This window comes from Embiotoca jacksoni, unplaced genomic scaffold, assembly GCF_022577435.1.
Source record: "Embiotoca jacksoni isolate LCO1_2020_lvr unplaced genomic scaffold, fEmbJac1.0.p SCAF_11, whole genome shotgun sequence".
Lineage (NCBI taxonomy): Eukaryota > Metazoa > Chordata > Actinopteri > Embiotocidae > Embiotoca > Embiotoca jacksoni.
Window position 1 is genome coordinate 6,910,310 of NW_027185241.1, and position 13,881 is coordinate 6,924,190.

Genomic DNA, 13,881 nt, shown 5'->3' on the forward strand with positions numbered 1-13,881 from the left:
ACAAACCTGTCTAAAAAAAAGTTTCCATGGGATGTAGTTATATGTACTCATGACTGTATGTCAGCTAACATGCTAACTTACAGTACAATAGCCTCATGTCATTCACATCCATTAACTGAGAACAGCTTGGGTAAACAAATTTTGACACTGACAAGATATCATGAGTAAGAGGTAATCACAGATAAATATTATTCCCTGCCACCTTTAATACATTTTATATTAGTTGATACACAAAACCGCTCTCAGAAAAGTCACAGAAGGATTTTAAAATATTTAAAATCCAGTTCTGATATATAAAAACAGGATTTAGTGGATAGAAGCTGGAACTTTCTAAAGTTAAACATCTCTCATCTTTCCAACACCCCACACCATGTTTAAGTTATGGCTGTTGAGTGTAAATGAGATCCAGTTGACTTGAGCCGAGCAGAATATTTCTCATCAGTTTTCAGCACGCTGGCTGAAGCTTCACAGATCCTGGCCCTTTACATTAAAGCGAGTCCGCCGTGTGAAAAGCATCTCTGAATGCATCGCATGTGTGTGGATGTGAGCAGGGGGTCTTGGTTCTGTGTACCGGACTGAGAGCTGTGACAAACTCAGGATTATGACACAGGCTTTTATTTGAACGCACCAAAACCAGGCACAAATGAGCTAAGTCAGTCACACTTCACGTGGCAGCAAGCAAAGCAGCCTCACTCCTCTTCCTCCCACCCAGTTCCTCCCTTCCTTTCTTTCCTCTCTTACTTTCATCCACTTTTAATGTGTGACACTTTGATACTGAACATCCTATTTCCCGTGTTCTGGTCGGTTGGCTTTACATGCAGATGGGCTGGTAATTTGCATAGACTCAAAGGTCTCCCTTCTCTCCTGATGCTTTCTGACAACGGAGTGTCTATTCATCCTCTGTGTTAAGCATCCCTCTTAGGACATCGCCTGAATTGCTGTCTCATGGTGCTTCAAGTCTCGTTTTACACCGCAAGAACTGCTGAGGAATTGGATTAAGAACATATTCCTTTAGAGAGAAGCATCAGAGTCACGGAGGCAGGCTCGCATCTCAACATCTGATGGATGGTTCACTCCGATATCAAAGCTTTTCACATGTTTTTGTACAAAGTCACACCAAATGTGATTTTAAGTCATGCTGAGTCCATATCACACACACTGTTGGCTGTGTGGATTCTGTTATAAGTCAGTCCCACCTGGGAGATATGAAGAGAAACACTGGAGTGTATTGAGAGAGGAACAAGATTAGCTTCTTATCCTCACATCACCTTAAGTGGCTGCTCTGATCATACTTCCACAAGCTGACCTAAAATCTGTCTTTGGAGAAGCACTTAAGTTTAAATATGCACAATGTTATTGGAAAACAATGGAACAAAGAGGACAGCGGTAACAAACTTTGGAAATTTTGTATCCCTGCCTCTGTTTTGAGCCTTTGGGACTTGAGCAGTTATAAAATGAAACCAGTTGAGAGAAAAAGGAAATTGCCCTTCGGTGAAACTGTTAACATATCATAGCCATCTAAAATGAGTCAATGGGGCCCGAAGTGGACACAACTTCTTTCCAAGTGGTCAGAACCAAAAAAGACTGGCACTACTGCTTGGTTAATATTTTCACGTGTTCTTTAAATCTGAAACTGAAAAGTAAATCATAGCTGTCAGATGAATGTAGTCAATGCCAAATCCCCATATCTCCCTCTAAAATGTAAAAGTAGAGCAACATAAACCACAAATACCCAAGTAAAATGTATTGTACTTGACTACAGAAGGCTACTTGAGTAAAAGTACTTAGTTACTTCACACAATTGATTTAAGATTATATCTAAATCTCAAAGTAACACATTGTAGGCAGACATATCACCACGGACACATTATAACAACATTTAACCAGGGTTACAATAAACACAAACAAAACCTATTTAAAAGTCAGAAATGCTACAGCCACACATATAATCTGCAAGAAGGTAAACGTTGGAGTCGTGTGACCCACCAGAGATAGATTCTAAGGCTAAAACATCATTTTGTTCCTCACAAAAATCATTCCAGACAATGTCCCGGTGTGTTTATCGCAGCACCAAAACACACACATTACATTTCTGCTGCGATTATGAAGCCTCTGTTCATTGCCTCTTTTATTACTGTTATTATTAATAAATCAAGCAAGCCGCGCAGCCCGGACAGATAAGTTAGGAGGTATGGCGGACGGCCTAGAAGTGGTAATTGCTGGTGTAACAGTGTGTGCAGCCCCGCGGTGGCCTCGTAAGCGACCCGCTTTATTAGATCGGCCGGTATCGATCCGCGCTGCAGCGGCGTTGACTAATCTCCAGGCGGGGAGAGGGGAGAGCGCGGATCGATGAGCCTGGATTCAATCATGTCTGGAAACAGAGAAGGTAATTTATTGTAATCACGGCTGCTAAATGGAAAACGTGAGAACAACGCGCCCGTGAGGTGCGCGAGGAGAACTACAACATGTAGGGTTAACGATTTCCAGAGAAGACAGGCTGGAGAGATGCTCAGAGGGAGATGCTCAGTGAAACACGCTGTAGCCTGAAACTCTGGATATTCAGTGTGAGACAGATTAATAAAGATGAGCCTGCTGGGTGACCTTCAGTAGTGTTTCTACGCTGGTACGCACTGACTTTCTAAAACCTAATTTTCTCACCAATATGAAAAATAAAACCTTTTCACATTATTTACTAATACATTTTGATAGAGGCTGGCTTTCAGAGTAGATTATTGTTATTGGATTTAGAAATAAGACAAATGGATCCATGAAGAAGATAAGCCAAGAGCTATATTGACTCCCCTGCGGATTGCCATTTGTATGCCAGAGCCCTCTTAAAGTAACATGACAGCAGAAGATGATACAGACTGATGTTTTATTTAACAGTGCACATAGCCATTACTTTAGACTCACATATACACTGCTCAAAAAAATAAAGGGAACACTTAAACAACACATCCTAGATCTCAATGAATTAAATATTCCAGTTGAAAATCTTTATTCATTACATAGTGGAATGTGTTGAGAACAAAATAACATAAGAATGATCAATGGAAATGGAAATCAAAATCATTATCCCATGGAGGTCTGGATTCAGAATCATACTCAAAATAAAAGTGGAAAAATCAGATCACAGGCTGATTCAACTTCTGTGGAAATTCCTCAAGACAAGTCAAAATGAGGCTCAGTAGTGTGTGTGGCCTCCACGTGCCTGTATGCACTCCCTACAACGCCTGGGCATGCTCCTGATGAGACCACGGATGTTCTCCTGAGGGATCTCCTCCCAGACCTGGACTGTGCGGCCCTCCAAAGAAATGCCTCCCCAGACCATCGCTGACCCACCGCCGAACCGGTCACGCTGGAGGAAGTTGCAGGCAGCAGAACGTTCTCCACGGCATCTCCAGACTCTGTCACGTCTGTTACATGTGCTCAGTGTGAACCTGCTCTCATCCGTGAAGAGCACAGGGCGCCGATGGAGAAACTGCCAATGTTGGTGTTCTCTGGCAAATGCCGATCGCCCTGCACGGTGTTGGGCTGTAAGCACAGGCCCCACTTGTGGACGTCGGGCCCTCGTACCACCCTCATGGAGTCTGTTTCTGACAGTTTGAGCAGAAACATGCACATTAGTGGCTTGCTGGAGGTCATTTTGTAGGGCTCTGGCAGTGCTCCTCCTGTTCCTCCTTGCACAAAGGAGCAGATAGCGGTCCTGCTGATGGGTTGTTGTCCTCCTACGGCCCCCTCCACGTCTCCTGGTGTACTGGCCTCATGTCTCGTTCCATCCACCGACGCCACGTCGCACCACAGACTGTCCAGGAGTTGACTGATGCTTTGATCCAGGTCTGGGAGGAGATCCCTCAGGAGAACATCCGTGGTCTCATCAGGAGCATGCCCAGGTGTTGTAGGGAGTGCATACAGGCACGTGGAGGCCACACACACTACTGAGCCTCATTTTGACTTGTCTTGAGGAATTTCCACAGAAGTTGGATCAGCCTGTGATCTGATTTTTTTCTACTTTTATCGAGTATGATTCTGAATCCAGACCTTCATGGGATAATGATTTTGATTTCCATTGATCATTCTTATGTTATTTTGTTCTCAACACATTCCACTATGTAATGAATAAAGATTTTCAACTGGAATATTTCAGTCATTGAGATCTAGAATGTGTTGTTTAAGTGTTCCCTTTATTTTATTTGAGCAGTGTATATACATATATATATATATATATATATATATGTATATATGTATATACACACATTACAAACAAACACATACATACACGCGTTCTTTGAAAGCCTATTCTGCAGTAAGTCTTTTGGACATATTCACAAAAAAACTTCAAAAAAATGTCTTTGTTATGAGTTAAATTTGCATGTTTCTGAGGAGAAAAAAAAAGATGGTTCCTTGAGAAAAAGGTGGTGTAATAAGAAGGGAGAGGACATCATGCACGGGAGTTTCGCTCCTCTTCTTCATTCTCCAGGAGGTGGGCTGGCTTGTACCGCGTCACGCCCCTCCCATCCACCATCTGGAGGGCCGTGTTTCGACAGGTGTTGTCCATACTGCCGAGTGAAGTGTACCTGCAGGTCGACAGAGGAATTCAAGGCCAAAAGTTCTGCTGTTATGTTGTTCATACCTGAATAAACCAATGTTAATGAAAATGAAAAGAGAGGATGAACATATTCTTACCCTTTATCATAGAGAATACAGTAGGGCACATATAATGTCCTCAAGAACGACCAGATGTCATGATACGTCCAGTCCTGTCGAGTGGTAGAAAACATCTCATTTAACTGGTCTGCAATTGACTCCTACTTTAATGTAGGGTGACTCATCCTCAGTGAGTCCTCTTATATGTACTCATGATGAAGGGCTATATAAATGTATCTTGAATTGAGGTGAACTGTTGAATGTACCTGTGCCTCCCGTGCTTGTGTTGCACTGTTACAGCTGTCGCAGAACTACCGCTGACATTTATAAATACATTTAAAAATGAAAAAGAATCTGATAAAGCAGGTGACACTGCGTCTCTATGCACTTCTGTTATTCCGTCGGACTAAACAGATGAAAGAGCAACATGTCAAAAGCTGTGATGAAATCCTCCACAGTGTAATGCAATTCAGCACAAAAGCCACGCAATTACTTCGATTCTGTGACGCTTTTCATCTTAAATATTCACCATGAGATGTTGACTTGTATTCCCATTCTGTGTTGGTGCTGCATTAGAAAACATTATATTGTACATGTGCACAGGGAAAATATTAGGTACAGCATATTGTCATTTAAAGCTTTACAAATAAAATGCTGCTAGTAAAATAACGTTGGACTGCATTTAGCCGTGCAGGTGTTACGATTACACCATAAACATCTGCTTTCAGAAACTTAAGTCATGATGACAAATAACATTAAGTGTAACAGGGGAAACTGCTCTTCCGGGCAAGAGCAGCGAAAACAGATTTGCATTACCAGTAAATAGAAAAGCAGTTTCTCCTACAGCAATATATACTTTATACTGTAATTAAAAAAAAAATGGGGATACTTAAGGACTACTCTTTTTTTTATTGTACTAAATGTTTGCAATAAAAGTAAAGGGAAGTAAATGTCAAGTATCCAACTGTCCAAAAGACACTAAAAAAATAGTGAATAAAATTTCTGGGCATTTCACCCTTATTTTGACATTTTGGAAAGACAGGAAATAAGGACAAAGAGAGACAAATATCCCTCCGTTCCGAATTTGTTATTCTCATTCACTTCCATTCGCCCTCCAGAGCTCTGCATGTGCGTCTCTGAATATGTAACACGAGTGGCTCTTTGCTAAAGCAAATGTGGTATGTTTAAAAAAAAAAAAAAAAAAAATAGAATGTACTCAACCCTCACACTAGCAAACGGAGTCAGATCAGGCTGTTGTGTAGCAGTGTGTGCAATTACTTTTTAAGTACAGAGTTGTTTCTCTGGGAAGACTAAATCAATTTATTTTTCAGTTATATGTTTTGCTTTAAGCGTCTGGCCTTTTACAATTTCTAGATTTATTTCTTTGGTTTACTCGGTTGGGACAAAGATTTTAAATGCGTTTCGGGACATTAAACTGCATGAAGTCTACTGTTCTGTTGACTTCTTCCCTCAGGCCAAACCAAGGGTCTGCTGGTAGCAACTTCCCGCGCCCCTCTGGAGAATCGCAATGCCCTTCAACATGGCGGCAGAGATTCCCCTGAGGGCATGTAGGGAAGAATGAGAGTAGCTTTTTTTTCCCCAAAGTTGGAATGCAGAGTATGACAAGGGGTACGACAAGAAAAGGTCCCCAGAAAAATTGTTGCATCATGTTTATATGGCACCAAACACCCGTTTGAGAAACCAGTTATGTTCAAGTATTTTTCTGTTCACCGCAAATGAAGGCTCCTAGACCCTCTTTCATGATGTGCTTTGTGGTTTGTACCATCTATATAAAAAAAAAAAAAAAGTAATATATGACATAAACACAACAACATAATATATGTGTCTGTGTAATTTGCTTGTCAGTCTCACTAGTAACGGGTTGACTCTCATGTAGTCTGGCCAGCCGGGGTCGGTGGGACACATGGGTGTAAGAGTTTGTGAGTAGGGGTCACTCCTTCTGGTCCCCATCAGGACGGCTCTCAGCCCTGGCTTCCTTTCCTGCACTTCGTTCAGTGCCTGCCGAATACTACCCTCCACGGAGAACAGCTCCAAGTCATATCTTTGGGAGACACATTGCCAAATAATGAGCTGTGGTGTTATAACATGGAAAGGATGAGGATACTAAGCAAAAAACGTTATTACACAATAACTTAGTAACCTTGGTAACATGGTAACAACCAACAAAGTCAAAAGTTATCAAAACATAACGCTGAAAGAAAATTTACTAAAATGTGTTTCTTAAAAAAACATTAAGGACAGACTGATATCTCACCTTTTTATTGTGTCCTGCAGAAATCTTTCCATTTCTGAAAATGGAGAGACAATTCGAATATACAGAGCTTTCACCTTGTCTTTACCATCTGGATATCGCCTGACAGTAGCAGGAAGAGAGAAGTGGGACATTAAAAACGGATGAATGACAGAGGCACAGAAAAAGATTCATGTCCCACAATCTGCACAGGTCAAGAAAAGTCCAAAAAGTAGTCATTCCTTCGCAAGATTTTCCTCGGTGTAGTTTCTGCTCATTTTCTTTTTCTACTTACTACTTGCTGAGAAATGTTACACCCCACTGTGCTCAAAGGGTATCATTGTGTTTTTAACTCAAATCCCCCTTCCATTTTTTTGTCTCTCAGGTCGTTTGTTTTGTCCCGATTACAACGACTCCCCGTCTTCTCCCCTCCTGTTACCGTTTCAGTGCGGCGAAGTAGAGATGGAGCAGCGCTGTACAGTCTTTGCCTCCGTTGAATCCGACGCAGACTTCCTCTGTAGAATACTGATCCAGTGCAGACTCTATTGTTTTCAGTGCAGACATAACTTTCTCACCCAGCGCTGTGCCTGTGGGAAGAAATCCAAAGCGTGAGGACGTTTTACAGTGAGTGTAGTCAAATTCTGTTCGACACCATATATATGATCTCTCATTTCTACGTCTAATTCAGAGTAAAAAATATCAGCGTGCGGATTGTTATATCTTAGTTATTGATGCGTCATTCTAATCTCTGCTCAGTCTCGCACTGGTTATATTCTTTTTTATAATCCACTACGATTTTACAGCTATGATTACGTTAATATTTTTGCTTCCTTTATTGGTCCCAATGCATGTGTAAAGTGCAAATGTTCTCTGCAATAGTCACTTCATATTAAGATGACAAGGTTTAACCATCATCTTCCGCAACTCTCTGACGCACCGCTGTTGGCCAATGTGTACACCTCTGCGGTGGCGATGGACACCGGGTCTGTGACTAAGGGCACCACGCTGCCCTTGGGCAGCTCCTCCACCAGCTGGGCTTGGGCTTTTTCCACCTCCTCCTGGCTGTTTGAGTCCAGAACCAGCCTGACTCTGTGATAGTTGCTCAGCCAGTCTGGGTAGGAGCCCAGAGCCACCCGTCTGCCCCAGTCAGCCTGCAGTTTGGTCAGCACAGGTGCAATCTCGGTTTCATCTGCATCCACAAACACCTAAGGAAATGATGTTTGGTTAGCTCAGTGGCACTCTGAAAGCACAATATTTAGATGTCATCGTAAATAACAGGATGGGTCGTGGTGTTACCTCTCGAGCGTGAAACATGGTCCCTGAACTCGCAAACAGGTGCTTCAGTCCGTTGAAGGCCCTCTCCATCAAAGAAGGGATCCCAGGAAACACATACACATTGCGTACACTGACCTGAGAGAGGAAGGTAGATATCTCATACAGCAGGAATAGGTGTGGCTCAGTGCCTCAACATGCAGTGTTTCTATCTGTATTTTCAATTTTAGGTTCAACAGTAGATAACTACTGTACATCTACTGTACCATTAGGACTGGACAATATATTGATATGATATTGATATATTCATATGAGACTAGATATCATCTTTCATTTTGGATATTATAATATCATGACATAGTATTAAGTGTTGTCTTTTCCTGGCTTTACAGTAAAGGGATGTGATTTTCTAAACTTAAAAAACTGCTCTGGCAGTTCTCTTATTGTCTTTTTCCGCTTTGTTTATAGATCCACTTTTCCAATGATTATTTATCAAAAAATCTCACTGCAAATATTTTGTGGAAGTACCAATTATCATCCCTACAATATTGTCGCAATATGGGCATTTAAGTATTTGGTAAAAATATTATGATGTTTGTTTTTGTCAATATGGATTAGCCCTTTTGAGCATCAATCGTGTTACTACACTACACTGGATTTTCTGGTAACTTGTTATTTTTAAGTCTACTGCTGTATCTTTTTTTTATTTTACTTAAAAAACAACTTTTGTCTCCATAAATGTCATCAGGTTTGTGTCAGAGTATTTCCTGGATTCACTCTGGTGACATTTGAGAATATAAAGTTGTTTCTCAAGTAGAATAAAAAGATATACGGCTGCAGCCTCAAAAAGTTAGTTTGAATTTACAGACACATCGAGTAACAGCATGTAGTACCAAGAAGAGAATGAGAATATCAAGTAACAGAATAAATGTTGTTTGAAGTACAGTTACTTTAACAGCTCATTTCAAGTTCTGGATATGAACACGTCATATCGGGCATCTCTACTTAAAACATATTCAGAAAGCCCCAGACACATTAACCACCCTGTGTACTATAGTGTCCCTTAAAGAAGAAAAATGTCAATATGCAATGAATTTGACAAACTGCAAGAAAGGTGTGAATACTTCTCGCGCCTGGTGTCTGTAAGTGTTCAGTTTCATCATTTTGCCCATCGTGAGGAGTGGTTTTTTTCACTCTTTCAGTCTGGTTAGGTACTGAAATTGTAATCTGTTTTCTGAAATAACCCCAGAAAAGGATAGAACAGGCATAACATTAAGAGAACTGAGGGAACATTATCCTGAAAGTTGTGTCCAATAAAGAATATTTGTATACCCCTGAAAGCCCAGTACAAAGTTAATACACAGCAGGGCCGGTATTTGAGGCTTCAGTTTTAAGGGTAAACGCAGTCATTCAGTTGAAGGTAATGATTCCTTATATGCTGTGTATCATTCGATGTCATTTTGTTTCTTATAACAGTGTGAGAGAATTGAGCTGGTCCCTTCTGTCTTGAGTTCACTCACCAGCGGGTAGCGCAGCGGTTGTCCAGTCAGAGGGTCAGTTCCATAGTTGAGTTTGGCTGAGCGAGGCACCATGGCCAGCTTCATAGCAGCACTGTTTTTGTCCACCGCCCCAAAAAATTCTTCAACTAGCCGGGTGAGCTCAGGATGGAGATGCAACTCCTCCTCGAACGCCATGGCAATGCTCTCAAAGGTGACGTCGTCGTGAGTGGGGCCAATGCCCCCTGAGGTGATGAGGTGTGTATACTGAGGAGAAAGGAGGGCCACCTCTTTGGCAATGACCTCCTGTACATCTGGTATGACCGTTATGCGCTGCACAGACACTCCAAGGTTCCAAAGTGTGCGTGTCAGAAAGGCGCTGTTGGTGTCGACGGTGTGACCCTGAAAGAGATGCTCGGTTAGTTTCAGTCCAGTGTTTCCACCCTCACTTAGAAATCACATTCAAGGACTTAAAAAAAACTCAGAGGTCTTGCTTGATGAAATTCAAGGACTGTGAGTGTATTTTGTGAGTGAAACATGACATTGGACAAAATCAAAGACCTCATGTTTTAATAATGATCATGTCAAGTCAAGAAATAATGGTGAACTTTCCAGCTCTGCTGCCACATCAAATAATCATCACAGGGTTTTCCTGGGGTTATGAAATGTGGATCCGAGACTGGATAGCGATCCAGCGAGCAGAGGCATACTGATGAGGGTGTATATGTTAATAAAATCAAATATATTCAAGCTCATAAATCTATTAGAAAAAAATGGTTAATTCGATTTCCTCAACCGTAGAAACCCTGAACGATTTTCAGTGGGGTATTGTCAATTGCATAGATTTTAAAGGTCATACAAGGCACAAGTATCTACCAAAACTTAATCACCTTGAGTATTTCATCTCCAATGATGAGAATGGCTGCCGTGGGAGCATCTCCTTTGGCTGCAGAGGACGGACTGGAGCTCTGGTGGTTTGTGGACATGGTTGCTTTGCTGAGTTGAGCTGCCAGCGTCCTCACACGCACCACCGCTCTACTCAGTTTGGGAAAGGAAAAGCTGGGAGACAATGGAAAAAATCATGTATTTTACATGGTATATTAAAACATTTGCACTTTGGCTATATCTTTCAAACATCTAATGAAATATCACCACGAAACAAAATCAAAAATCACTTTTAAGCATAACATCACAGCATAAAATGCTGTGCATGTACAAATTTGAATATGATTAAATCTTACAGCAACATGAATCCACATGGAGCATCGCAAAATGGTTCAATACGGATCAGGCTCTCTTCTTCATCATAATTTGTCTCCTATCAGGGAGTATCTTGGAGGAGACACGTAGAAGGAGCCTAAAGGAGACAGGAAGAAGGGGGGGGAGAGAAGAAACTGAATAGTTTGTCAATTTCAGCTCCACAGATAATATTATGCATCACCGAACAATGACATCTCATCAGGTATTTCTTAAAATAAGTCAACTGATAGGGCTCGCAGTGGAAGTTGAGTGGTTGAAGTCGAGACGGAAAATGAGTGGTATTTAAAACATCGTATGTGGATGATTCAAATTAATTCATGTCTAGGGAAAACACTTTCATTGCATTTAATGAGTATGTTAATTGCCCTATCGGTTGTACATGTTGCATATGTATTCGGATAGGATGTGAATAATACGAGTGGATAAAAAAAAGTGTCATGATATGTGAGGAACTGAGACGACGTGGACACAAAAAAAGGGAAGCAAAGGTGTAATGGACAGGTGCCAGCAGAGTTCAAGAGGTAAAACAGACTGACAATGGCGGACTTTGAATCTGCACCCCATACCAATTATTTACATTAACCTTTAAAATGTGTGCATAATATTGAAATTATGAGTTACCGTTAGCGGAGCATGCTGCTTGAGACCAAACTGCACCTCCTAAAGCTGCTCGTTAACGAACAAGACGAAATCAAATGCACGTTTATTTACCTAAAATACGCAAAGGTGGAAAATCACTGGCAGCGTGTAATACTTGAAAATGTTCGCTAACTTCAGTCTCCTTGCTAGGTTACTTGCTCCATTGTGGGGGGCACTGGCAATAAGCAAGAAGCACGCTGGAGTCCAAGTGCACATGTACACGCTACTGTATTTTGTCTATACCGTCAGTTTCTTTCAACTACCATATACTGTGACAAATTAAACAATATACGGTACTCATCATTTGATTACCTAACTCATTAAAACCGAGGAAACTTACTCCTGAGCCGCATATGTCCTCGTTACGTCTCCTACCGATTGTGGTCACATGTCGCTCAAAGCATTGTCCAATCACAAATGGGGAAGAATTTCCCCGAAAGCCAACACAGCCAATCACATTTACGGAGGCGGGTCTTAACGGTCACCGTGTTTATATACGCGGAAGTAACTAAAAGAGAGCCCTGTTGTGCCTGAATCATCGCAACTAATACGTGGGGGGAGAACATGTCGATTAGTCGAAGTAAATACGCCCCAAGTACTGTCGAAACGCGTGGTTGATAACTGGTCTAGCGGCAAAGCCATTGCGAAACTGACAGATGTTGAGGAACCGCGTCTTATTCTGCTTGAATTAAAACAGATTGCGGCAGCTCGTCTGCCCCTGCTGGCGGGGTGAGCCAAGTGCAAGAGACCTCAGTACTACTCCGTCCTGTCTGAACTCTGGCTTGCTCTGCAAATGATATAATTAATATTATTAAACCAAAGTGAAAGATCATTTGTGTATTACTGAATGTTATTGGCTTGAACATGCATTGTTGATTTAGGAGACATTATTTGTACAGAATGAAAGTAGAGATTAAATTCAAGAGCCATTCAAAAAACTGGTAACAGAAAATGCTGAGACGATGAGTCATACCCTTGTAATGTCTAAATAAGTACATTTTGATACAGGTGATATTTATAAGATAACGTGCCACATTTCTGTCAAATATATTTGAAAATGTACTTGTTATGTGATACACTTTATTTATCACGAGTATTGTTATTTGTGTTATTAGTGAACATTTGACGGTTGTATTACAGTAAGCCAGCATTCAGTGGAAATGAATCAGCTAAGAAGAATTCAGCCATGCCTTGGTTGTTGAATCATTTACTCCAGTGGTTTTCCTATTTTGACATGTCAAAGTGTTTTCTGTGGCTTAATATGCAAATGCTAGACCTACCCTATGAGCAAGTAAACTGTCTCACTGGTACTGCTGGGGTTAAGTGTCTTGTTCAAGGGCATGTTTACCTGTTGACGTTATTTTAAGAATGCTGCCTGGGGAAAGCAATTATCTCTCACCACGGTCGAAGTGCTCAAAATAAAACGAAACTTTATAAATGTGTGAACCTTATGAAAAACAAATCTGACAATCATAGCCATCTGTGTGGATGGCAATGAGCAGACTGGACTTTTTCTCTAATCTTTCGGATCATTTGAGCGTTTATTGAAATGAAAGTTGAATGGAGAAAAAAAAAAAAATCACAATTTGGTGGAGCTGTTATCAACTCAGACATTTGAAATGTGACCCCAAATACAGACGGCTTTTTTTGTAAGGCATAAGAGAGCAAAAAGGTGGGATACAACTAATCTTAATCTTTAATACGGTGTTGTATTTTAAAAGCCTGGTATAGACTATCTAGTATGACAACATTTTCAGCCAAAAAGTAAAGTGTCAAATGAATGTAGAGGAGTAGAATGTAGCTAGAATATATCCCTCTGAAATATGGTGGCGTGGAAGTATAAAGTAGCATCAAATGGAAAATACTCTATTAAAGTAGCTACTACTTCAATTAAGTACTTGAGTAAATCGTTACTTTCCTCCCCCTGACAAGAAATATAGTTTGAAACAGAAAAGAACATGCACTTATTTAGGTTTTACAGATACTTTACATTTCTGTAGTAATCATAGAATAATAGTCAAACAATAACAACACTAACCGTCTGAGATAACGACGCTGGTGGAGGTGTTGAGAATGAGATTTTACTTTTGAACGTAGCTCAAATACAGGCTGTTCTGGTCGTGTGGTAATTAAAGGAGAAAACCAAAACTTCAGGCGAAAAGCAGCTGTTCGCATGCGGTATTTAATTATGGTAAACTGCGTGTGAATTGAAAACGTGTGGCTTAAGATCAGGGAATTCTGAGTTTGCGCAATCTGCAGTGAGTGGTCCAAGTGCAGAACAGGGCCAGACGCGCACACGCACACACGCACGCACAC

At 41.0% G+C, this 13,881-nt stretch overlaps 1 protein-coding gene across 2 annotated transcripts; it reads right to left on the minus strand.

Annotated features, from left to right (window-relative positions):
- Nucleotides 1–4,165: 4,165 nt before the first annotated feature.
- flad1 (flavin adenine dinucleotide synthetase 1) lies at nucleotides 4,166–12,183 on the minus strand. 2 transcript variants are annotated; one of them, XM_069142754.1, is made up of 12 exons: nucleotides 11,906–12,183; nucleotides 11,548–11,592; nucleotides 10,908–11,023; nucleotides 10,557–10,725; nucleotides 9,691–10,068; nucleotides 8,195–8,308; nucleotides 7,836–8,103; nucleotides 7,338–7,485; nucleotides 6,923–7,021; nucleotides 6,520–6,709; nucleotides 4,687–4,760; nucleotides 4,166–4,577 (listed from the first exon to the last, which is right to left on the minus strand). In XM_069142754.1, the coding sequence occupies exons 3-12, from the start codon at nucleotides 10,913–10,915 to the stop codon at nucleotides 4,442–4,444; spliced, it is 1,584 nt and encodes a 527-aa protein (XP_068998855.1). In that variant the 5' UTR covers nucleotides 10,916–11,023; nucleotides 11,548–11,592; nucleotides 11,906–12,183; the 3' UTR covers nucleotides 4,166–4,441. The 2 variants fall into 2 exon arrangements, with proteins under 2 accessions (XP_068998855.1, XP_068998856.1); XM_069142755.1 differs by lacking the exon at nucleotides 11,548–11,592.
- Nucleotides 12,184–13,881: the final 1,698 nt, after the last annotated feature.